General features: G+C 45.8%; 1 protein-coding gene across 3 annotated transcripts in view; it reads left to right on the top strand.

The window, feature by feature from the left end:
* The window catches only part of Dscam (DS cell adhesion molecule), a 655,493-nt gene that overhangs the window by 374,304 nt on the left and 258,407 nt on the right, over positions 1-22,782 (top strand). For all 3 annotated transcript variants that reach the window (XM_048803693.1, XM_048803694.1, XM_048803695.1), the window contains exons 4-6: positions 8,246-8,392; positions 14,364-14,642; positions 17,120-17,395. In XM_048803693.1, coding sequence (XP_048659650.1) covers positions 8,246-8,392; positions 14,364-14,642; positions 17,120-17,395 — 702 coding nt within the window. The remainder of the gene's footprint in view (positions 1-8,245; positions 8,393-14,363; positions 14,643-17,119; positions 17,396-22,782) is intronic.

The raw sequence follows: 22,782 nt of genomic DNA, 5'->3' as shown, positions 1-22,782 counted from the left end.
CTGCTGTCACCAGGGAGGCAGTGCTAACACACAAACCAGTGGGATCGGATGCCAGGGGCATGCGCTCTGGAGTCACCGCAGCAGCTCAGGATGCTAATAAACTGGGTCACATGTGGATTAGATTTTTGAGTGAGGGACCTGGAGGGGAGGATTACAAAGACAAGTTAAATGTTGAAAGTCTCCCTTCCTGCTTTTCCCCATGCCCGGGGAATGACCAGCTTGAAGAGCAAGCACAAAGACTGCCTTTGCCACGTCGGTGCCCAGTGTAGACAGACACCACCCGGGCTGCCTTCCACCTGTGTGGAGCTGCTCCCGTGGCTTTGGCCCGTCGCTGCTGCGTCCAGGTGCTCAGTACCCACAACTGCTTCTGCAGAGTCAGTTCTAACTGCACCAGGAGCACCTCAGTCCCTCCTCACCCTCCTCTGTGGGTTTCCTTGGCCGTCCACCTTCACTCCACCCTGGGTATTCTGGGCTTCAGTCCCCACGCCGGGTTCCTCCTGGACACTCAGAGTTGGCTCCCCAAAGCTCTGTCCCCAGCTGGCCTCCATGTCTGCTGGGTGACTCCCCCAATTTCTGCTGAACTCCTGTGTTTCCTGAGACCTGATCCCTCACCCCTTCTCTGCTGAGCCAGTGTCCCCCCACTCCTCAGGCTCCAGTGGCATGTCCATCTCCTCAGCCACCTTCTGTTGGTTCTCTACTCAGTGGTCCTGAGCTCCCTCTGTCTGCTCCAGGGGCACTGCACAGTACCTGCCCCGGCTGTGCTGTCCCACACTTAGCTTTGACCCAGAGATGGAGCACAGCGCGGGCCGGGAGCCAGCCTGCCTGGGCATCCCCCGGCCCAGAAACTGCTGGGGTAGGAACAGGGCCAAGTCCCCGGGCCTCTTTCCTCCTTGAGTTTTCTCATCTGAACAATGGAACAATGTGACCCTGTGGGGTCATTGTGAGACAAAAGGGATCTTAAAAATAATACATAGAGATATATGTGAAATTAAACACATATAAATTGTAGGTAAGTTATATACACATATACGAGTTATATATACTGTATAAGTTATATATGTGATAACTATATAAGTTATATATGTTATAAGTATATATATTAGGTTATAATAATTGCGATCCATACTAAGAAAATTGAGCCTACAACTAATAAAAAATTTTAAAAAATTGAGCCTATTGGAACTGAATAGGATCAGCCAGATGTCTCTGTATCCAATTTTTCCCTTTTTATAAGAAGACCAGTCACACCGGATTAGGGCTCATCTTGCCCCCTTGTGACCTCCTCCTTACTTGTCCCTTCTGCAATGACCCTATTTCCAGATAAGGTCACACTGTGAGGTCCCGGGCAGGACATCAGCACATATGTTTGGTGGGAGAGGAATTCCATCCGAGTCCCTGGCTGGTCACCCTTCTACCTGAAGGCTCCTCCTCTCTTGGACACAGCAGCTTTCCACAGTTCTTAGGGACCCTCCTCACCAGGCCGCCCAGCGGCCTGCACCCTGCCTGCTGCCCCTCCATGCCTGCATCTAACCATACCACAGAGTTGCTCTCTCAGAACCAAGCCATGAAGCAAATTTCTTTCTAACCCACTTTGGGATCAGCAGAAATTGAGAACTTTAAAGTTACCCTAGATAGGTTTTTTCCTTTTAACACTTCTATTTTAGTTAATGCTAATTTAACTTTCCAGTGAAAGTACGGAGCTGCTCATTTTCGGGCTCGTCTCACGCCATGCCCTTAGATCTTGGTTCGGACCTCCCGTCCCTCTGACTTTCTGGACACTGCTGTGAAGACTGCCCGGAGGAGCTGGCGGCGGCCTGGGAGGCGCAGGCCCGGCGATGAGGTCGGCTGCCTCGTGTGCCCTGCCACTTGGCATCTTATTAGCAGGGCCATCTGCTCCTTTAATTACTATTAGCTCAGTTCAGATGGCAGTGGGGGAAAACAAAACTAAGAAATAGTCCTAAGTGAAAAGCCGGGTACGTTTTAAAAACCTTTCTGAAAATAGTGCAGCCCGGTTGAAGAGCCAACCTGGCAGCGGGCAATGACCAGCAGGCAAAAGGAAACTAATCAACATCTGTGTCTTGAGACGGGCTCCTTTTCCTGTCACCGCCCAGTGGAGTCCCTCCTGGAGGAGAGCCCCTTTTAATGTAGTATGTGTGAGGAAATGGCATGTTAAACTCCAAAAGGACGTGTTCGCTCACTTTCTTTGCATCCAAACCTCAGAAAAGAGGTTTTGAGTACAAGCAACGAGAGGCTCTTTCATCCACCCATCTGTTTGAACCCTTTGGGATGGCACAGCCAGGGGATGGAGATTAGGAGAAGCTAAATGAGGCCCAGGGAAGCACGCTACTCCAGGTGGGGAGAGACGCGGGAAAGCAAAGGTCAAAATGTACTAAAACCAAGTCCTGGAAAGCAGTGACCGTGGATCTGTCCAAAGTGGGCTAAAATGGCTAGAAATTTAACTGAAAAACTGAGGCCAGAATGACAAGAGGGCTGGGCTTGGCACCTCTGGGGAGAGCAGTTAGAGACGGGCAGTGTGGCTGGGCATGCTGGGAGATGGGGAGAGGGGAGGAGGGGATGTGGACATGAGGTCAGAGCCAGAGCATGGCAGGCTTCATACATGATCTGGTCCAGTGGGACTCCTTCACGACACTGGAGATCTGAGGGGAGGACAGCAACTGTGTGCATTGAGTGGAGAGCAGATTGTGGAGGGGCAGGTATGGATGCAGGCTGGTAGGAGGCTGCCATCCTTAGGAGAGGGTTGCACAGTGCAGAGGAAGTCGAGGTGCATTGTGGAGGTTGGAGTGGAGGGATGAAGCATGAGGAGCAGGAGTGGTTAATCCTGGAAGCGTGGGATCTGCGTCATAGATTGAGATGCTCATGGATGGGCCAGGCAGGACTGATTCCAGCCACAAGATGATGATGTTGGAGAAGGTTCCCGTGTCTCTGTGTGTAGCCCTTCCTACTGCACAAGAGTCCTGAAGACAACTTGGTCAATGCAGGCTGCTGTAACAAAATACCATGAATTTGTGGCTCAGTGAACAGAAATGTACTGTTCGTGTCACGGTTCCCGAGGGGCAAGTCCACAATCAAGGTATGACAGATATGGATCCTGGGGAGGACTCCCCTCCAGGTGTGCAGATGGCTGCTTCTGTGTCCTCACGTGGCAAAGAGAGAAAGAGCTGGTGTCTCTCATCCTCTTCTTATGAGGGTACTGACCCCATCATTGGGGGCCACCCTCACAACCCCATTACCTTGTCCAACCTGATTCCCACCCAGATGTCCACCTCCTCATACCATCATATTGGAGACTAGGGCGACCCCATGTGGCACACACAAACATTCAATGCCTAATGAATGTCTTTGTGACTGGCCTCTCACTGAGATGCACAAAGATGTTCACTGGGTGCCTTTTATCTTTCTACACCAGTTAACACAGCCTGGACATGTGATGCTCGGGCCTCATGCATGCTAGTCAAGCTCTCCTCCACGGAGCCACACCCCTAGCCACAAGCACCAATTGTGATGTCAACCTCCTCTGTGTCATCTCTGCTCAGATACTTCTCTGATATGTAATATCGTCTCTGTTAAGAAATGATTGTTAGCTGGGTGCAGTGCAGCATGCCTGTAATCCCAGCAGCTCGGGAGGCTGAGGCAGGAAGATCGTGAGTTCAAAGCCAACCTCAGCAAAAGCGAGGTGATAAGCAACTCATTGAGACCCAGTCTCTAAATAAAATACAAAATAGGGCTGGGGATGTGGCTCAGTGGTTGAGTGCCCCTTTCTCCCCAAATAAATGAACTGTTAAAAGTGAGCCCTACTGTGTGTATGTCAGTGGGCTCTTCTGTGTCTGGCTTAGGCAGGCCAGATGTCTATGTATGGACCTAGCTCATCAAACAGCAGAATAACCAACATTACACTTCTATAGACACCACTTTCATTTCCATTCACTTCATGTTTTAATAATATTATGTCAAATTGATAATTCATAATGACCTAGATTTATGGGGTAGAATGTGTTGACCATGTGTGAAATGATGAAATCTAGCTAATCCATGTGACTCCTCTCCCTTAACCTTCTTTTGTGGTGAGCTCTTTGAAGTTATTCTGAGTTAGTCTGAGGTGTATGCTGCATTGTTACGGGCTGCAGTCACCCTGCTGGGCAAGACCATCCAGGAGGTGACCACCAGGCAAATCTCATCCTCAAAAGTGGAAAAAGAGGATGCTTGTCACCAGCTCTCTTTCCTAGATGAGCAAATGAGCATTTGGAGTTGAATGTCATGACTGAGGTCACATTGATGTGAGTGACCATGACATCTTTAGGGTTCAGACCCACTAGATGCCAAAGCCCAGGTTTTTCTCTCACTGATTTTTCTCTCAAAGTAAGTAACTTTGGTCCACCTGGTACCATGGAAGACCTTTTAATTTGATTCTGTGTAAGAACATGGAAAAAAATTAGCTGAGAATTTTAATAGATCAATAATGAATAATGCGTGAGTTTAATTGTGTTAATCAGAGTGATACCCAAGGATAAACACAGGCTTGGGGACAAATCTCCACTTTTCTCCTCTGATATTGGTGGCCTCTCATCAGGTGAACCAGGGCAGTGCCTAACTATGCTCCAGCTTTTTCTTCTCGTCCTTCTTGTCACCTTAGTGGCCTGCCCCTTACCCTAAGACGCAAAGTGTCTTAGATTGCAAGCTCCCTGAAGACAGGGTGGCTGTGTCTCATGACATTTTATGTTTCTGGAGCTCGGCACCCTGGTAGTCAATGACTGGGTGCACCACTGGCCTGTTTTCCTGCTCACATGGAACCTTCTAGAATAGCTCCGACATGCCTCTTTCTGGAGGTCACACATGTCTGCTCTCTGCAGCTCAGATCTTGAAGTTGAGGTTTCTGCTTCGAGTACCTACAGTCTAGCAAAGTGGATTTCTAGAACAGTGCTATTTTAACCTCCTCCTTTGATGTGTTGGACAAAGACTCACAAAGGTATCATGTCTCCATGTCAGCAGCCATCACCTGTGTGCTCTCCACTGCTCAGGACCCCAATGGAGGAGCGTGTGGCTGTGGGACATCCATCGGTGTGCCCTGCACCATTGCTGTTGTGCAGATATCCATCTTATCTGTGTCTCTAGGTAGAAATACCTCACTCACTAGTCCAAAGCTGAGCTTAGCCAGGCTGTCTGGCAGGCACCACACAGAGGACTTATTTTAGTGACGACAACATAAAGCTCATGTCACCTGACGCTGGGGAGAAACCCTAGCACTCACCCATAACCCATTTACTTTTAGTTTAGGCAAAGTTCTAGCCATTTTGCATACACATCTTTTCAAATTTAGCCCACTGAAGGCCTCAGGTCAGAAGGGTGTGGACAGGATGTTGCTAGTGGAGGGAAGAAACCACTCACAAACTGTCAGCAAAACAGGAGGCAGAGAAGTTATTAAAGAATTCCTGACTCAAATGCCCAGGGGCCAGGGACTGTCCCTTTGTCTTGAGAAGTCAGGATGATGGCTTTGAGACACCTGCCAATGACCAGCACAGCTTACTGCACAGTGTTCTAACCACAGTACCAACCCAGAAACCATCCCTGTGGTGGTGATTTGTTTGCAGAGTGTTTAACATGACAAAAGTATGAACCAGAGTTTAGAAGTGTTCTCATCAAAAACGCTAATGGTTTTCCAAGGAAAATAAAATAACCCTTGGAATTTTGGCTCCTCACAAATGTATCACCCAATAGTTCTGACAGTCCTGAGTAGTCAAGGTGTGTGTGTGTGTGTGTGTGTGTGTGTGTGTGTGTGAGAGAGAGAGAGAGAGAGAGAGAGAGAGAGAGAGAGAGAGACACAGAGAGAGACACAGAGAGAGCCGGCAGTTGTGCATTTGTGTTTTATTGCTATCAATATTTTGTCTTAGTGGAAGCCCATTCTTTAATCCCACTTAAAGACATGAGCAAACATCTAGCCTTCACGACTCAGAAACCTCTGAAGATGCAAGATAGTGAGGAGGGCAGTGGGAGGTGGGAGAGCAGGGACAATGACTCCTGGTCACCATGCAGCCAAGTCATATGGTGCTTATATGACCTCGTTGTGCCCTCGTCATCCCCGGAGAATGCAGCCCTGCTCTGGAGTCAGGGCTGTATGCAGGACCGTGATTCCTAAGTTGTCTTATGATTAAAGGCTTCTACTTTTCCACCTTAGTCTGTGTTTCAGATGCCTACCATTTTAAGGTAGTTTCGTGAAGGGTGAGCAGTATCAAAGGAAAGTCAGTCCAGGAACTGGTCAGCTCCTCCATTGCTGTGAACATCTCAGAAATGTTTAGGACCAGGGAAGGTTGAGTTCTCCTGAAACAAGCGTCTTCAGAGTCCCACTGCGTGCTTAAGGAGTAAGCAAAGAAGTTTGGTGTGATGGCGGCAAAGTGACCCAATTAAATGCACCTAGAGAGCAGAGCCCACTCAGGAGTCGGCCTAGGATGGCGCGTGCTGCTGCCATGCTGTGCAGCTGGTCTGAGGAGCGCCACCGCTAATGGCCTGCCAATCCTCAGGAACGTGCTCCATGCTGGGAGAGTGACAGGAGCGCCACACATGTCTCCCTTTGTCCTCCCCGTCTATCGTGTTGACCTTAAAGGACCTGGTGATTAAAGCATTACATAAGTATGCAAAATGTATTGAAATCGAAAAATGTTTCTATTACATGTGATATGTAATGGTAAGGCACCCTTAGGGTGCCGTGACACGTGACAGGTGACAAAAGGTATTTTTGATTACTTTTAGGGGAGGAGGATGAAACAAAATTCCTTAGAATATGCAGCGTCAGCAGATTTTTTAGCTCTTCTAATATTTAGCATATTTAAAGTCTATTTTAAAACAAGTAGCTCCTCAGGATTGTCTAAAATTTAAATATTACTTTAAAGATATTTTATACTATTTTAATAATTAGTGTTGTTTTGAAAAGCTTTGCTACGTCAGTGTCTGTTTTTAATGTCTTGTTCACATCCATGTTCTCTTGAACTGCCTTTATGTCACATAAGAAATCCTAAGTCATCTCTATCTGAGCAACGGATCTGTGGGTATAGTCTTTGCATGAAATGATCAAGGCTGTGGGAATTATGCTCGCAACTGAAATGTTCAGGACCAAAGAGCCATGAAGTCAAGGCTTCTCACAGTTCTAACTCAAATAGACCACAGCAAGTTTCAGGTGAATCTTAAGAGTTACAAAAAATACAAGAAGATAATTTTTTGGCATTTCAGTCTTTTCCTAAAGAGACAAAGCATATTACCTTCAGTGGAATTATATCACATGCAGAAATAGTCTATAAAAGAGTCTTAGTGGCAGTAGTATACAGAGCCACCCACCGGAGGGGACAGTGACTCACTCTGAGGGCTACTTTCTGCCTTAATGTTTATTATCTAATTATAATTGCACAGTGGGAATTACCTTTAGTATGTTTTCAAAGAGAAAAAAAGTATCCTAGTCCATCTTAGACCAGGACTGATGTTTGATCTCGAGTTGGCCATTTCCATACAAACAGATGTATCACAGGTAAACGTCATGGGTCCCACTGAGGACACCGTGTCCTGTGTTGACTGAAGGAGGACTAGCCCAGCAGAAGATTTTCTCCCTGAGATGAAAATATTCATTGTCAATTATTTGAGCATTTGCTTTAAAAATTAGTGACTGAAAAATAACAAAACACTCTAAAATACTGAGTGCAGGACGAGATGGCCTTTGTCTTAGAATATAGCAATGAGTGTTCGTTACTGTGGGGGAATAAGACCATCTTCCTGGGGAGTTTGGGGGAACATTTTACCATTTGTAGTTTAACACTTGGGTGCTTTTATTGAAATATTCAAGAGGAGGCAGAAATATAGACTTTCCTGAGGGACAAATCTGCAACAGGAGTTCAATATTTCCCTAACTTGTCTCATTCGAAGAGAAACTGATGACTCAAGAACACCAGGCAAGTTATCTGCTCCCCGTGTGTGCCATCTTGGCTGCTGTGAGACAGGTGCATGACCCAAAATGTCAGTTGGTGAGCTGAGCTTTGCTCAGTGTGTGTTTATTGTGTAGTGCCCAGTGTCGAGCTCCTAGGGCCGACTAGTTGGAGAGCGCAGGGTGCGGACTCTTCCTAACACTCCTGTCCACGTTTTGCCTCTGCGAAGTGTCTCCAGGTGAAGAGAAGTCGTTGAGGGCTTTGTTGACTGCTCGGTTGCTTCTGCCCCATCTTAACCAGCCCATCCCTCTTCTCTCTTCCAGGATCTAGATTTCTCATCACATCCACGGGAGCCTTGTATATTAAAGATGTACAGAATGAAGATGGACTGTATAACTACCGCTGCGTCACGCGGCACAGATACACTGGGGAGACCAGGCAGAGCAACAGCGCGCGACTCTTTGTATCAGGTGAACGCTCCTCCAGACAGGGTTCTCCTTCCTCCTCTCCTTCCCCAGCATCCCCAGATGCCTATCTGAAGCTGGGGACCTCGCATCTAAAATCAGTCAAGCGTATTTTTGCCCTCCAAATACATTAGCAATGCTCAAAGTCTCTTAAACCAGCGTCCGCATGATGTAATGTAGATATTAAGGTGGAGTCATTTCACAGCTTGTGAAACTCTCAGTTGCTCTGACTTGATGAGATTTCTGCTCTGAAAACAACACTCGCCGTATTTGTATGTTTTGTTACTGACAGTTACAAACAGCACCGCTCTGCTCCCACCAGGCAGAGCTCTGGGTGAGGAGCTGGTCATTTGGAGCATGCTGTCTCCATTGGAGAAATCACCCCCCTCTGAAGTTAAAGGGGTAGTTGAATTCTCCCTTCTCCTTCACTCATTTCCAAGTGAAGGAAATCTGAACTAATTCTGCTCTTGGAATCGTGTCCCTTGTGTACTTGCCCTCATGGAAACTATACCTTAAGAACATAGTGACATTTCACATGATGGTCCCCCCGGCTTGCGTTGGCTCATCTGCATTAAGCACTGCCTTCTCAGGGTGGTGCCCTGACACTTCAGACAGAGGTTTAGGAGTGCAAAGTTCACAGCTGAGTATCAGAAAATTAAATACAGAATGCCAACCCCTGCCGCCTAAGACCATAAGATCACAGCAAGTAGTGAGGGCCCAACAGGTGGCAGCTGCCAGAGGGAGTTGAGCCAAGATCATTTGCTGTCCATATTCGAATGTCCCTGCTTTATTTGCAGTGGTGCTTTATGGGGAAGAAGTAATGGAAATCAACCCCTGGGTGAATTTAAAGCATCGTCGCATGGACACCCACTCTCGTTCGTCCTCAGTAATGCCCATCAGGATTCCTCCTCCCATCACATCCTCAAAACAGCCAGAGATTGCCTGTCTGTCAAGGTCTAGCACAAATACCTGCCAGGATTAAATGATCTTTCTTCTGAATTTGCAGATATTTTATTCTGACTCATTCTTTGTTCATGCCGGCTATTGATTTCTCCCTTATTGTGTGCTTACTGTGTCTTGTTGGGAAGAATGAACTAGGAAATGAATGGCACCTGTCACCTGGTCCATGCTGGCTGCAGTGACACCACACTGTCCTGCTGGTTCAGAGCATCCTAGAAAAGATCTTGCTTGCATTCAAGAGGAAACTCCTCATACAGCGGTGACATAAGAAAGGAGAAGGATTTGAAGGGGGCAATCTTGATATAAGATGGATCCGGGGTTAGCAAAGCAAGTACACGTGCCTTTCTCCATCCCCAAGATGAGCACAATCTGGGAGCACATCCTCCTCCTTCAGATGAACTTCTTTATTTCCACTCTAAGTCACAAAGCACTGACTTTCAAATTTAGCTCTCAGGGTTGAAAGGCAAGTTTACTTTTCTTAATCCCAATTGGTTTTTGGTTTTGACAGCAGTAGTCGAAAACATTTGGTGACTGCAGAGGCCAAGGGGTCCCTGAGATGGCAGGGTGGGGCCACTGAGCATCTGAGAAGACAGAGCTAAGGATCCTCAGAGCAGCATCCAGCACAGGGTGCTGTACCCCAAGGCACCTGCAGAGGGCAGACCCTGCAGGGCTGAATCAAGGTGCAGGTGAAGGCTGGGGAGGTGACAGTTGCCAGGAGAGGACAAAGCCATGTGTCACTGAAAGTCTCCGGAGTCTAGTGTATGTGGCAATACCAACTTTTGCTTGCAGAAATTTTAACAGAGCAGGTGAGAGAGACATTGTTAGCATTAAAAGAGGAGAACATGGGCACTGAGTGCAGACTGGCCTGGCGACACGCTGAGCTTTGGAGGGAAAAAGCAGAATCTCATTTTCAATGTGATTTGGATTTGTTTTTGCACATCTGTGTAGAGTTGGGGTGACCGTGGAGTGTGTTAGTAGCAAGGATGTAAGGACCCCAGACTTCTCCAAAACAAACGCAGGATGGCACGAGAAAGCACACAGACAGCACCGTCACCACCACCTAGTGATGTGGATTCCCCAGAAACTCAAGAATGTGGGTGGTATGGACGGACCACTGACAACAAGGGGACCGGCAGGACAGCAGCAGGGCCACAGGAGGGGCAGGCGGAAGGCGATGGACCTCGATGCAGTGGAGACGCCAACAGTTGCCCGATGCAGGAGCTGTGTCAGGAGGTCAGGAGGCTCCCGCCACCCTGCCGGAGCTGCCCGGGCCCTGCTTCCAGAGCACCAGTCACGATCACCAGGGTCGCTGTGATTTGAGAACATAGGGATCTCAGAAGCATTCTGCAAATGACCTTCCTAGAGGACAGACCCGCCTGCAGGGAAACTGCTGGATTCCAGAAGCCAGTGGGGCCACAGAGAGGACCAGGAGCAGCTGGGCAGTCCCGGTGCATGGCGAGAGATGCCCAGGCTGGAAGCGCTGCCAAAGGTGCCAGTAGAATTGGGGCAGCCTGGTGCTCCAGGGGTCCTGGCCGGCTGTGCAGCGCCTCCCAAACAGGGAGACACCAACAGGACCTCTCGGCTAGAAACCAAGACATGGGCTAAATTTTATTCTTTCAGGATCGTGCCATGGGAAAGTCTGGAAAAGCTTCCTGAGGTCATGCTCTTGTGAAAGAGTCTCCCAAATAACCAACAAACCCTCTCCTTGTAGAAAAGGAAAAAGATTTAACCCACACAATTTTGTCACAAGGAAAGAAGAAAACAAGCAAAAAAAATTTTTTTGACAATGAGACAAAACTAAAAAATGGACACAAATCATTTGAAAACTATACCTTATCATTTGAAAATGATTAAAGTCTTGAAATAATATAGATTAGAAAATAATTCAGTAATAAAGTGGCCTTAGAAGAGTCTTTTAAACAAGAAAGGATATAATTTAGGAAAGAGAAAACAATGAATTGTTATAAAATGAAAATTAAATTAGAAGGAACCCATCAGAGAACACACAAGAGAAAGCATCGTACGGAAAATAAAGACCAGCAAGAAAACCCAGGTAGAAAAGGAAATGGTGAAAAGAATGAGAGGAGAATACACAGACTCCAGGCAAAGACAGTGGGCTACAGGTACAATTCGACTCTGAGAAAGCAAGCCAAACCACAGAGCATGAGTAAAGAAAATTCCTTTAATTGAAGGATTCATAGTTACCACACATTGAAATGACACACCTTCACCTGGGAAATGGCCCTAGGGTGCTCAGAATTCTAAGAAGACTGTGAACTGTGACAGTTAAGAAGAAAGATCATTTGAAAACCCAGGAATTGAACCCCAGGGCTTAACCACTGAGCCACATCCCCAGCCCCTTTTTAAAAACTTTTTTAAATTTTGAGACAGGTCTTGCTAAGTTGCTGAAGCTGGCCTCCAACTTGTGATCCTCCTGCCTCAGTGTCCTGAGCCACTGAGATTACAGACCTGCACCACCACACCTTTGGTCTTTTGGTAATGGTCATTCTAGCAGGTGCAAGTGTGAGTTTAATCTGCGTTGACCTCATGACTACTTAGATCAAACAGCTTTTCATGAATTTCTTAGTCATTTATATACATCCTTCAGTGAAATATCTAATATTTTACCCATTTTTTTTGATTGGGTTGTTTCTTATTATTGTAGAGACAGAAAGATTTTTTTCTTGATACAAGTTCTTTATTAGAAATATGATTTTATATTAGTTTCTAATTTCATTTTCTTAAAGGGGTATTTGGAAATGCCAAAATTCTCAATTTTGATGAAGCTTAGTGCATCAATTTTTGTCTCAAGGTTTGATCTTATGCCATAACCCAAGGGCACGAAGATTTCTTCCTATCTTCTAAAATTGTTACTATTTCTACACTTTAAATTTAGGCCTATGATTTGTTTGGGTTTAATTTCTGAAGGTTGTATGATATAAGCCTCTGATTTCTGCTTTTTGAAGTGGATCCAGTTATCCCAACCATTCTTTTTAAGACGTCATCAGAATTATGCAGTACTACCTTAGGGGACATATTTAAAGTTTTCTATTAGTAATTAGTTTTAGATGTCTATAGGGTGCACACCTGTCATTATAGCTACTCAGGGGACTGAGGCAGGAGGATTGCAAGTTTGAGGCCAGCCTCAACAATTTAATGAGATCTTGTCTCAAAATAAAAAATAGAAAGGACTTAGTTGTAGCTCGGGAGTAAAGCACCCCTGGGTTCAAAACAGTACGAAAAAGTTTTAGTGAGAATAAAAATTTTTAGGTACAATTATTGGTACATCTACTTTCCAGATAGTTGGAAAAGAGGAAGAGGAAAAGACAAATACTATTCTCAGCTACATCATCTGCCTTAAAGTAACATATTCCATATGTGCACACATTTTCCTCCTCATGTATCTCAGCAACTAAAGTTTATGTCTTACATTTACTTATGTATGCTTGACAAAATTTGTCTGTATTTATGTATGTATGTAATGTTTCCACACATGGAGTGAGATACTCCACGCACACACAAACATACTCACCCACATAAATGTATACACAAATATACCTGTATATGTACATACAATATGTACTTGTGAAATGATTACCACATCAAGTTAAATAACCTACCTGTCACATTTCCTCACCTGGCCCTGTGCACATGCATGTGCTGAGAACATTTGAGGTCTATGGTCTTTGCAGATGTTGTGTGTACAATACGGTATCATCAACTGCAGTCACTACGATGTAAGTTAGATCTCCAAAAGTTGTTCATCCTGCAACACGGAAACTCTGAACCCTTTACTTAGCAGATGATCCTGTGATCCCAGTTCTGGGCCGACAGCCGCAGAAATGAAGTCAGTACCTCAAAGAGATGTCAGCACTCCCAGATTCCCTGCCACACTGGACACTACATCCCAGATATGGAAACAGCCTAAGTGTCCGTTAGTGTACACACACACACACACACACACACCACACATGAGTCCTTTGTCAGATGAATAGTTGGTAAATGCTCCTCACAGCTGGTGAGGATGAGGAGAAAAGGGAGCTCTCACACACTGTGGTGGGTGGACACTGGCGAAGCCCTCTAGATAACAGAGGTTCTGCTAGTAGTCCACAGTGTGACCCAGGTCTCCCACTTGTGGCTGTAAACACAAAGGAAGTGCAGCCAGCACACCAAAGACGTCCTGTGCCCCGTGTTTGTTCCAGTATGATTCACAGTAGCTAACATGGAGTCTGCCCAGGTGCCCAGCATGCATAAACAGTCAAAAAAATGTGGGTATCTTCAGCCATAAAGAAGAATGGAATCTGCCATTTGCAGCCAATGGGCAGAACTGGAGGATACTGTGTTAAGTGAAATCAGCCAGACACAGAAAATCAAGCATTTCAAGTTCTCTCTCATATGTGTACGTTAAAAACAGAAAAGTCCACCTGAACATAGGATTGTCATTCCAAGGGTCTGCAAAAGAGGAAACTGGATAATGGTGGCTCAGTGTCCTTGTACAGGCTGTGTGCAGGTACCGAAAGAGTACCTGAGCCACGTTAATGTGGCAGTTAGTCCATGTTAACCAAAAATGAGAAATCAAAGTGCAGATTTTTTTAAATGAATAAATAAAACACATTTAAATTTTTTTCGTTTTCTATGTTAAAATTCTTTGTTTTGCGAAATGAGTTTCACAAATGTTAAGAAGTGCCTCTTCCACTGTTCCTCCTTTGAAAGGGGAGGCCTCACCTTCCCAGCTCTGAGAAGCCAGTCCTCTCCTGAGGTGAGCCCACAGCTCCTGTTGAAGCCTGCTCTTTCCGGATGTTTTAGTGACTTAGAAGAGAACCACAGGCAGAATCTCTGACCAAATTTTGAACAGGACGAATCTGTAGGGACAGGGCATGTTTATGTGTGACTCAGTGTAAAATCTTACAGATCACACTGTGGTATCCAGAATTTCAGGGACGCAGGAAGCCCCGGGATTCTGAATGACCTCTGCCTCCCCCTGCATGACCTCTAAGAGCTCTTCTTTCCCCCACAGACCCAGCGAACTCAGCTCCGTCCATACTGGACGGGTTTGACCATCGCAAAGCCATGGCGGGGCAGCGTGTGGAGCTCCCTTGCAAAGCGCTCGGGCACCCTGAGCCAGATTACCGCTGGCTGAAGGACAACATGCCCCTGGAACTCTCTGGGAGGTTCCAGAAGACAGTGACGGGACTGCTCATCGAGAACACTCGCCCCTCAGACTCAGGCAGCTACGTGTGCGAAGTGTCCAACCGATATGGGACTGCTAAGGTGATAGGCCGCCTGTACGTGAAACGTAAGTTGGACGGTAACTGGCAGAGGTGGTGTCGGCCGCCATGGGTGGTGCTCCTGTGGTCAGCAATGGCCAGGCTTGGTCGACAGCCTCCCATTAACCTCATGACACCCTGTTGACCTTGGCAGGGGCCCTGCTTTTCAAATGAGGAGATTGATGCTCAGGGGAATCGTTCAGGGCCACACAGCAGGGGTTGAAGTGACAGCCTCCTGATGCGTCCACCTTGAGATCATTATCAGGCCACAGAATGACTGCCCAGCCAAGAGGACATAACCCAGCTGCTGGTTCACATGACCAGCCTCTCTGTAAACAGACAGGGGGAGAGTGCATGGTTCTTTGGGCACAGGTGATGGTAGCCAGTGTCATTGTTGGTAGCCTCTTTCCAGATGCTTCTTTACCTTTCTAAATGGAGCTATTATCTGCAGAAACACAGGACTCCAAGTTAGCCACATACTGGGCTTGGACTCAGTGTTCCAGATGGTTTGGTCTTCATCTCAACACAGTTCAGCTTCAGTGCATGGTCGTGGTGGCCTGGAGAAACCTGTTGAGGTGGCAGGTACTGAAGGCCCATAAGAAGCAGGGGACGCGGCCACGGGGCACACACACTAACCCAGTCCAGCGCCCTGCATATTCCTCACTGAGAACCAAATATAAGTGAATTACCCAAGATCACAGGACCGCCTGCCCATCTTTCCTAGTCCAGTGTTAAGCTCCCTCCCAAAGACTCCTCCCCCTCCTGTTGGCACAGACTTTCTCTTTCTAAAGGCCTTCACCACCGTGAACTTGTCAAAGGTTCAAGGAAAGGTCTAAATTCCAGGTCTGCAGTGCCCAGGGAGTGCTCTCTCCTGCTGTCTTCCTGCTGCTCACTGCTCCTTCCCAGGGGGGAACACTGCTGCTCAGTCAGCTCTCTTCTCAGACTGAAGGCATTCCCTCGTCCCCTTCAGACCTTCTCTTTACTTTGGATTCTTCCTTTATTTTTATGGCTTCAAATTCCTCCCCTCTGAAAAAAGCCCCAAATCTGCATAGTCAGCCTCCGTCTTCTTCCTGGTACCAGAAACCTGTGTCTCCCAATTTTATTTCATGTGAGGAGCTGGCTCTTCCAAAGAACAAGGTAGAAAACCAACTGGAGTCTCACTGTCTCTTCCTCCAACAGGGCTCTCTTTATGAGCACACCTTCCCCTCCCTAATGCTGACTGTGAACCCTGGGTCTTCTTGGTGCCCTTCGCCCCACACCCAGGTCCTGCCAAGTCCTGGAGATGGGCTTCCATGGTGCCTGGCAGCTGGGCTCCAAGTCCCTGCCTGTCCACACTGGGTCTTCAGTGTGCCTCCCCTAGACACCTGTGACTCCTCCTTAGTGACCAGCTCCCTCAGTCCCATTTGGCCAACATAATAGAATCACTCCCTTCTAAATATCCCTTGGACTGTGACCCTCACTTACTCAACAGGCTCAAATGCTTTTGTTAGTTCTCTCTGATTTTTTTTTTCCTTGAGGTCCCTTGCAATCTTGTCCCAGACTGCTTTTGTTTTCCCATTGTTCTCCTTATGTGGCATCTAAACTGAATCAGGAACCCTTCCTGGGACATTCCCTCTTTCCGTTCCAGCTGGCCTGAGATCCAGTGGGGTGAGATGAGCAGTCAGGATGAGCCAGGATGGAAAACGGTTTTGTGTTTTTTTATCATTTACCTGTTAGGTAGGTTTCTTTTCCATCTACCTGTTAGGTTGATTGTTCCTTCATCCCTCTGAATAAACATTTCCAGATGATGATACAAAATTCACAGAATTAGGGAAGACTGCCTTAAATATTGTATGAGAAATGTATGGCAATCTTATGGAGCATACAAGTTTGCACCACAAACCACTGACCTTTTTTTCATCTGTAAGTTTAACCCATTCTTGGCACATGATAGATGCTCAGTAAATGTTTTCTACACTGAACTAGGGGTTTGAAATTGCAAACAGGAATTCAGGGTTAGGAGTTTCCTTTCTGCCCCAGTCAGTGAGCCTTCTCTTAAAGAGAAACCTATCATCCTCTTATCAACCTGTTTTTTGCAGCTGTGTGCTCTTGGCCCTGGGTAAGCCACAGGCAGCGTATGAGCGATTACACGTATGTGTAGAAGTGTGTCAGGGCTAGACCTCGTTGCTTCCTTGTGACCAGGCAATGGGGTTTATACACCCCTGGGGCCCTGTTGGTAACTAGCCTGTTGCATTCCTGATCATCTGTGGGTCACAGCCAGCATCCTCCTGCGTGCTCAGTGGGAAAGCAGTATGGCCAATACTGTGTTATTCGTTGTGTAAAGAAAGAAGGGAAGAAAGACAGCAGCCAGGAGGCTGTTCCCAAGTGAAAGGGTGCTCCTGGAAGGATGCTGACGCAGAGACCGCGAAGCCGTGGCCGCGAGGCGACCAGCTTGTTGCCAGTGTGCTTCTGGGGTGATATCCAGTGACGCTTTTCCTTTCTTTTTCTCTCTCGCCCAATTCTCCAGAGCCACTGAAAGCCACCATCAGTCCCAGGAAGGTCAAGAGCAGCGTGGGGAGCCAGGTTTCCTTGTCCTGCAGTGTGACAGGGACTGAGGACCAGGAGCTCTCCTGGTACCGAAATGGTGAAATCCTCAATCCTGGCAAAAATGTGAGGATCACAGGGATCAACCGCGAAAACCTTATAATGGATCACATGGTCAAAAGTGACGGGGGCGCATACCAGTGTTTTGTGCGCAAGGACGAGCTGTCTGCTCAAGACTATGTGCAGGTGGTCCTCGAAGGTCAGTGGGCTTTCTGGGTGGGGGGGTGGGGACCTGAAAAGCAGACACGGGGCAGAGCTGTGTGGCGGTTTGCGGTTCTCTCTGTCTCTCCAGCTGGTTGCTCTGCCCTAGCGTTTCACACTAGCTCAGGCATAAGAGAGAGAGAGAGTGAGTGTGTGTGTGTGTGTGTATGTGTGTGTGTATGTCCTGGTGAGAATGAAGGCATCACGTGTGAGGTGGCATGGACCCCAGTGGCATTAATATTGTGCACTCATTTCAAGTTACTTGTCAAGACAGAAACGTGACACTGATGGCTGGACTGTCTTCCTCTAGACCTGGGTCTCGGGAAGCCTCCCTGGGGGCTGTTTCCCACAGGGTGGGATCTAGCAGCATCTCTTCTGCTACCCCCAGATGCCAGCAGCATGCCCTTCATGTGGCAACCACAGAAATATCTCCTGGCTTTGACAAATGTCCCCTGAGGTGGGTGCAGGGAAGGGTCTGGCCTCCTGGGGACAAGGATAAATCTAGAGACAAATTTTAAATCAAAATTTTAATACCGTGCTTGGTGGGGTGAAAATGGCATTCAGTTGTTAGAGTTGTCTCTGTCTACAGATTCCGATGTCCACCATTTGGGTGGCTAGGATGTGTGCAGAATCGATTGGTGGAATTTAATGGGATTTTGGAAGGTTTTGATACTGGCTTTTCCTAGCTGGCGCAGCACCCTTAAATCTCCACACTCATCAATCCATCAGGGAAAGAAGCTGTGACAGGGAACACTTTTGTCAGACATCTAGGCACAGAGGCAATTGGACTCGCTTCTGTGTGTCTTGTTGGAAATTGTGCCTTTTGATATCATTTAAAACTCATCTGTTATCAATTGATTACAATAATGAAATGATTTTTATATAGCCCAAAGGGAGAATGAACAAAATCCATTAGTTTATGAAAGTCAGCTTAAATGGGTCTCGATGCTAAGAGAATCCTTCTGTTATTGCTTTTTTCACCTTCGCTAATTTTTAAGAAGTAGCAGGCTTCGCAATGAGCTGCCTACTCTGAGTCAAGCATTTCACTGCAGACAGTGAGATTTGCAAAGCAGAAGTGAAGTGAGCTGAAGGCCCGGCGTGCATACGAAATGGCTGGCACTGCGTTCCTCAGAGTGATTGAGTGCAGAACGCCATCGATTTGCACAGAGCCAGGTCGCTAATGACAATGCTCCCCAGTCCTTACTCACTATTTTTAGAGTCTTTGTAGAAATAGGAGAGATTACCTATCTAGGCCTAGTTACCGCGGCAACCATCTCTCGTGTGTGACTAAGAAAACCTAAAGAGCATATTGATAATCCATAATGATGTTGAAAGGGCTCAGGTTATCAGAGAGTGACAGCGAGAAAGATTTCAAAGACACTCCAGTCTCACTGGGAAAATAACGTCGGCTTTCATCTCCAAAAAAGCCTGTCACTTGAACAAAAAGAGGGGCAGGGGGGACCCCCGAGCACACACGTGGATTTATTTGTCGCATGTCAGTTTCCATTCAGGACAAGAAGCTTCATTTTATTTTTCTCTCTTCTGAGAGATGACAGTGCTAATGTAGCAAGAGAGAGAACAGAGCTGGAATCACAAATACATATCTAGTACCTGCTGGAGAGGTGTGTCCATCCAGGGTCCCCAAGGAAGCCTCCAGGTACTCCATGAGATGGCCACAGATTAAGATGAAAGGTAAAGTCTCACACTACCTTGGACAGCACATGACTGGGATAGGATGGACCATCTGTGGGAGCACTTCCCGTGAGGCTGAAGAAACCGGAGCCTAGCAATGATAAGTTCCAGATAAACCCTGAGCTATCCACTTGGCAAATGTAATAATGAAAAAAGAATTAATAGATTCAATTTCTGGAAATGATAAAATAGCAAATGTAAGACCAACCTTCAAGCACATAAAATGATGAACTTGCAGAGGACAGATACGCGATGGAGAAATACCAAAAATGGGGAGAAAGGAGTTGACCTTTGGAAGAAGGGAAAAGAGCCAGTAATGTCTCCATCTTCTCCTGAGGATACTTCCCAACAGTCCATGCAATGTAGGGAGGAAAAGCAAATCATCGAGTCTTACTGGACTCAAGTGAGCGAAGACAGAGTTCAGGGAGCCAAACACCTGCAAGCTGAGGGGCTGGGGCAGAAGTTCTAGGAAAGAGGAAATAATGAGAGTCCCCAAATGCACAAATTCACCTCTTTAGAAAATTTGGTGGGTAAATGAACTGCAAAAGTGTGTGTGTGTGTGTGTGTGTGTGTGTGTATGTGGTGGAATTCTGTCTGCAATTAAAAATAACTAAATAACTAGATGTATTAAAACAAGACAGATAGAACAACAAATATAAAAATAGGATACTGTGACCAGTTAACAAAAAGCAAAGTCAGGGGACAGAAGCAGACCTGGAAGTGACCCCAGTGTTAGAATTAGCAGATGAAGACTTTAATGCTGCTGTTGAAAACACAGTCTAGTGTAAAGGAAAATATGGATACCATGAGTGAACGTACAGGAGAAAACAGCAGAGAAATGGAAACCATGAGAAGAAATGGACAGAAATGAAATGATTCACTGAATTTTCTTTAATGCAACATTAGAGAAGAAAGAAGAAAGGCTCAGTGGGCCTGAAGATAGAAAAGCATGAAGAGGATCATGCACATCAATGGCCTGAGCCAGAGAGTAGTTCCTGTTTTTCCAGAGATGGACAATGGTTGGGGGTGGGAGGCTATTTGAAGAAATAATGGCCACAATTTTATCTAATTTGGCATAAAAAAATAGAGTGTCATATCCAAGAAACTTAGGAACCCTCAAGGAAAAAGACAAAATTCCATGTAGGCACATTAGAGTCAAGACACAGAAAACCAAAGAAAGAGAAAACTTTGTCCATCTGAGGGAGAAAATATTCCATGAAGGGAAGATCAGAAGAGGAGAAGTGGCTTCTCATGGGGTGTGTGGGAAGACTGAAGGCAATGGAGAAGCATCTTTATATTTTCTGCAAAAAAAAAAAAAAAATCAAACTAGACGTCTATAGCAAAATAGTCTTTAAAAATTAAGGCAGAATAGCTGGGTGTGGTGGTTTACGCCTGTCATCCCAGCAGCTCAGGAGGCTGAGGCAGGAGGATCGAGAGTTCAAAGCCAGCCTCAGCAAAAGCAAGGTGCTAAGCAACTCAGTGAGACCCTATCTCTAAATAAAATACAAAAAACAAAAAAAGACTGGGGATGTGGCTCAGTGGTTGAGTGCTCCTGAGTTCAATCCCTGGTACCCCACACCCTGCCAAAAAAAACTAAGGCAGAATAAAGGTGTTCCCAATAAACAAAAGGTAAAAAGAAAATGATGACAGAAAACCCACACATTAATGCCAAATGAAGTCACCAGAGTGAAGGAAATTATGTAAAGTGGGGACTCAGATCCAAAGGAATAAAGAATGTGAGAAATGAAAACAATTCTTCATGACTTGGGCACAGGAAAAGATTCAGGACACAGAAAGCACTGAAGGTCAAAGACAAAAACATCTTTAAGAAAATTAAAAATGAAGTCATGGACTGAGAGAAAATATTTTAAGCATAAGCACAAACATATACTCTAGGTGCCACATGTATGTCTAACAGATATTATGTTTAGTATACACAGAATATTTGAGAAGTCTATCTGATTATTGTTATCTGATATATGTATTTGCATTCCATATACATTAAAATTCCTATAAATTGATAATGAAAAGGCAAACACTGTAATATAAAAATGGATGAATGCTGTGAGCAAAGCCACAAAAGGATGCACATGGACAGCCAATGGACATGTGAAAAGCAACATTGTTTCATGGTGTTTCCAAGGAAGCATGAAACCAGCATCTAAACAGGAGGAAATAGGAGGCAAACCCAGTTACCAGCAACTGCCTACAAAGTTATCCTGCAAAAATGTATCAAAGTTAAGAAACAAGAGATTGAAGACTATTCCAGATTCCAGGAAATTAAAGAGACTGGTAAATGTCAGGGGTGATACTGTCTGGAGTAGACGGAAATAGCAGGAAGAGACACACTCTGTCAGTGGGCAGAATTTCAGCAAGGAATGTGCACTCGATGATAGGCTGATTGCAGAGTTACGTTCCTTAATTTCATGAGCTGCTCTGTGGTTATGACAGCACATAGGCATGCATAAAAATGCTCTATCTTACATTTATCTGAAGCTTAAGAACAGGAAAAACTAGCGCCTGATGACAGACTAGGGCAGTGCTGCCTTGTGATGGGTAGGATTGATGAAAAGGAGCCCTGAGAGATCTTCCTGGGAAAGGTTTGGGTTCTGATCATCCTGGTGGTTACCAAAGTGTGTGCAGTCAGCAGAACCCACCTGTACACCTGTACAGTGCGTTTCACCGTAAATATCACCTGCACTGAACAATAGCATCAGTGAAGAACTCTTTCCTAAATGGATAAAAATCACACGAGTTTCTTGTGCTCTGGGTAAAAATCAGAGACGTTTCCAGATGAACATTTCCTACATAAACTGTGGAATTATAAGGACAATTAAATAACCTCAGTGCTCCCATGTATTGGTGACTGGTGATATACCAAGAAGGACCTTGAAGACGACGTGGACCTCCTCTGTAACACTAATGCCCAGCTCAATGAGGCAGTACTTGCCCCACATTAAAGGCAAAACAACCTTTACGTTGCATTTTATTTTTGTCTGAGGTACAGGGAATTAAGCCCAGAGGAATATTACTGCTGAGCTATACCCCTATCCCTTTTTACTTTTTTTAAATTCGAGAAAGGAAATGGCCCAGGCTGTCCTTGAACTTGCAATCCAATCCTCCTGTCTTAGCATCCCAGGAGCTGGGTTACAGCCTGGCCTCATTTTAATATTTTAAAGTTCTCTTTTCATCTCTGATAGTAAATAACAATAATGATAATAAAAAAAAAAAACACTTTTCATGGGTTGGGGTTGTAGCTCAGTGGCAGATGCTTGCCTTGCATGTGTGGGGCACTGGATTCGACCCTCAGCACCACATAGAAATAAAAGAATATACTGTTCACCATTGAACAATCCAGGGTCACTGGAGTATACTATTTATTAATAAGGCTGGGAAACAAACACCACTGAGGGCCCCCACAGTGAGCATGTGAGGGTTCAGAACATGAGAGTGTGCAGCAGGGAGGCAACCCATTCCAGGACTCTGCACAGCTGGCCAAACTGGACCCAGAAGTAGCCCTCAAGGTTTTTGCATGCTGAGTGACATTTTCCTCAAGAGATTTTGGAACACTTATTTTTCTCTGATGGAATTGCAAGAAATTTTTCTCCCTGCCGTGTGTGTGTGTGTGTGTGTGTGTGTGTACAGACACACACACACATATATATGTATTTTTATATATATATATATATATAT

This window comes from Marmota marmota, unplaced genomic scaffold (assembly GCF_001458135.2).
Source record: "Marmota marmota marmota unplaced genomic scaffold, marMar, whole genome shotgun sequence".
In the NCBI taxonomy this organism is placed as follows: domain Eukaryota; kingdom Metazoa; phylum Chordata; class Mammalia; order Rodentia; family Sciuridae; genus Marmota; species Marmota marmota.
The sequence above is the reverse complement of the archived record's forward strand: the minus strand, read 5'-3'. Positions and strand labels throughout refer to the sequence as shown.